Source organism: Arachis duranensis, chromosome 6, assembly GCF_000817695.3.
Source record: "Arachis duranensis cultivar V14167 chromosome 6, aradu.V14167.gnm2.J7QH, whole genome shotgun sequence".
NCBI lineage: Eukaryota > Viridiplantae > Streptophyta > Magnoliopsida > Fabales > Fabaceae > Arachis > Arachis duranensis.
The window spans coordinates 85,868,670-85,872,239 of NC_029777.3; the positions used below are offsets into that span (position 1 = coordinate 85,868,670).

At 32.9% G+C, this 3,570-nt stretch overlaps 1 protein-coding gene across 1 annotated transcript; it reads right to left on the reverse strand.

The window, feature by feature from the left end:
• Positions 1 to 401: 401 nt before the first annotated feature.
• Positions 402 to 3,252, reverse strand: LOC127739765 (uncharacterized). Its single transcript, XM_052251276.1, has 2 exons — positions 1,308 to 3,252; positions 402 to 931 (listed from the first exon to the last, which is right to left on the reverse strand). Exons 1-2 carry the CDS (start codon positions 1,913 to 1,915, stop codon positions 766 to 768), a joined length of 774 nt encoding a protein of 257 aa, XP_052107236.1. The 5' UTR covers positions 1,916 to 3,252; the 3' UTR covers positions 402 to 765.
• Positions 3,253 to 3,570: the final 318 nt, after the last annotated feature.

Sequence of the window (3,570 nt, forward strand, 5' to 3'; positions counted from 1 at the left end):
GAACGCAAATTTATATGCAACTAAAATAAATTCAAGTAGGAAATAAACAAACCAAACTACTATAATGAACAACTAATTAACTAAAATCTAAACAAGTTATTTAATAGTCACTTTATCTTTTATAATCATAAAATTTTCATTAATTTCACAAGTTTTTTCATTATTATCTTCATTATTAACAGGAGGAGGAGGAAATATTGGGAGAAATTCTTCAAACTCATCATCATCAAGATAAGGAATAGCCAAGTATATGAGCAAAAATTCTACAATTGAACTCAATACAATAACAAAAATTTTTCAGTGTAGTTCATGATTAATAAAACATATAAGAATTAATTTCAATCATCACCATTCACCAAATCAATATTCATGTAAACAATAAAATTATCGTTTCATCATCATAGCAGTAATAGGCCAACAACAAATACACTAACTTTTTTTTAAAAATAAAAAGCTCAACACAACAAGGCGGAGCATCAACGTCTCAACAGAAAAGTACTAAACAGATAAAATAAACTAATTCCTAATCATCTTCGACAAAAATCATCAACAACCCAAAAGATCAAATATCACTCCACTCTTTGTAACTCTTAATTGACCTATTAACTACTTCTGTAACACTTGATTTTTTATTCCTGAAAATTCTGTCATTCCTTTTCAACCAAGTTCTCCAAATGATAACAATGAAGCCAAACTCACCAATATTCTATTAATTTGATTGCACGATTGACCCCCTGAACCACGTAAACTTACGGTCATTTAGCTCTATATCCACCAGTTTGATAATGTTGTTAACACACTAGCGCCTTTTCTTTCTTCCAACTGCACAACCTCATTAAAGACACCCATGTAGCAAAGAGGAAGCTGACATATTTCCAATAAAAAACTCAACTCTTTCCACACAGCAAGCTTCTCTTCCCTTGTATGCGCACTATACACCAAGCAAACAGCACAAATAAAAATTATTGTTTGTCAATTCCCCTTCTGTACACAGCCATCTCTCTCCTTTGTAACAATTACTCAACCTAAACATCATAACATCTCACATTATTAATAAACCTCCAGAAGCACCTTCCAATCCCACAAATTCCAAACTCACCGCATCATTACCCCAAAATTGCACTACATCAAACTTAGAAATCACCTCCTTCTTTCTCTCTACCAATCCTAACATATTTACATTATTTTTACGCTTAAATTTTTTACTATTTTTCACTTTCTAACACCCCTTAAATCCCTCATATTCCACGAACTATAATCATTTAAAAACTTTATTACACACCTTATTTTGGTTTTTGGGGAGGCACCTTCTTGCTTTCTCTTTCTGTTTTGCTTGCCTTCTTTTTTGTGTCAATACTTCATTCTGAGCTTGGAGAATAGCCATAATATCCTTATCCTCATCATATAAAATAGATCCTGATTTGACAGTCAGATCCCAAGCAGCCCTATTTTCAGCCATATCTTTATCCCAACTTCCTCCGTGTTCATCTTGATTAGTTTCATCGTCTGCATCCTGCTCTGAGTCCTCCGAATCTTCCAAGTTCCTTACAGCCCCTTCATCATCCAACCCAATTTCCTGCACCATTGTATTCTCATCATCTAAATCTGAATCTTGCACTGCATCACCCCTCATCAGACATATGCTAACATGATGCTTACCACTCTCGTTCAAACTAGTATGGATCTCATTAACTACACTTGGTGGAATATTTTTCTCTACTATATTATTCGAACAATTCTCCGCACCTCTGCCAATCTCTTTTCCGGCTAGATTTTGCTCGCCGGGTGCATAAGAGGCTTCACGCTCCTCCTTGCCCTCCACACCATCAAGTTTAGCGCGGATATTATCACCTTCGCCACTAGCAACTGACTTCCACACTGCTCCCAGATCTGCCTCATCGGCACGGTTCCCCATAGCAAATACAATAACTTTCTTTCTTTTTCTTTTAGTTCCTTTTTTCTCTTTTTAATCAAATGAATATTCAACAACAACAAAAATTTTAACAGCAATAAAAATTCCATCATTTATTTTCATCAATTCAAAACAAGATACAGAACAAGAGAAATTTATCTAAAAAATTTAATAAATAAATTCAGTTTAATGTAGCAGAAAATATTCAATCATACAAACTAATAACTTAATAACTCAGAACAAAAATTCAACACAGAATAAGTATCACAAATTTGATTTATAAATCAATTTCAACAGAATCATGAATAATACATCACAAGTATATTCAGAACAAAGCAAAAAAAATAGTACAAATATAAGATATTGAACATTGAAATGAAGAGGATAAAGGGAAGGTCCTTACTTGAACTGATAGTAAAAAGGTGGAGAAAACTAGCAGTGAGCCAGAGAGATTAGAGAGGCAGAGATGCAGTCATCCAGACACACAATAAAGCTTAACTCCAATTCAATTCGACAGCACCAGCAACAATGAATATAAAGCTTAAATCTTAAATCAACGAATCATAAACCCTAACTATCTAAATCAGAATGACATAATGATACAATACTACTTTATATGTTGAAATTTCAAAATCACAATACTACTTACCTTCTCAATGATGCAAAATTGATGAACACATCAGTAGTAGGATAAGCAGCACAAGCTACTTCAATGCTGCAATAGAATAAAACTAAAAGAGATAATAAAACAACAAAATTAAAAGAATTTCACTTACCAAACTGTAAAAATATGCCCAAAAAAGTGAAACTAAATAATTAGATAAAAAATCATAATCGAGAACAAATTCAGAAATAATCTTAAGGAAATAACAATCAGAAACACAAAAAATTCAGAAAACTTAAAATAACTAAAAGCTTTCATATGTTTTGAAATTCAACAAAAGAAGGAGGAGCTGGAACTTCAAAACGTGATGGAGATGGCTGAACAGCGGCAAAAGGGAGGCTGAACAACAGCAGAACGGATACTGAATAGAGGCTCGAACACGCGACTAAATAGAGGCTGAGCAAAAGATAGAAGACGATGGTTGGAGAAGTGGAAGAAGCATAACAAAATGGTGGTGAATGCATGATAAAAGAAAGGCAAAAGCTCGGGAAAATAGAGGTGGAAGCCTCGCAAACAAGGGCCGAACAAATGCTTTGCGACAACAACGAAGCGGTGCAGACGCGATGGACCATACGCGGTGGCGCCTTTTCCTCCTTCCTCTTCCTTCACCCTTGTTCACTCACTCTCTCTTCTCTATTTTCTTCTTTCTTCCTAAGTGAGGTGTTGTATGTCGGCTGAGTGAGAGATGGTGGGACTAGGTGAATTAGTAAAATTAGGGTTAGGGTTAGTTAAGAGGAATAAGGGTAACAGAAATTTGCATTTTAATTATTTTTAGTTCATAAAATTAAACTATAAATTCTAATTTTTTAAGTTAAATTATCAAATTTTTATTATTTCTTAATTACTAATATTTTAAATTTTAAATAAGAAAATTCTCAATTATTATAGAATTTATATGAGTCCAAAATAATTTTAAACTCAAAGTATCATTAATTTGACATAAATATTTTTAGTAACTAATTTTTTAATATAAAATTTTAAATAAATATAATAA

Bases quoted from the DNA above. Each gene is read 5' to 3' on its own strand.
- LOC127739765 (XM_052251276.1), bottom strand. From the start codon at position 1,915: ATGGGGAACCGTGCCGATGAGGCAGATCTGGGAGCAGTGTGGAAGTCA. The intron at 932-1,307 runs GTGCCTCCCCAA...CTTGGTGTATAG, and splicing joins CAGAAAGAGAAAGCAAGAAG to TGCGCATACAAGGGAAGAGA.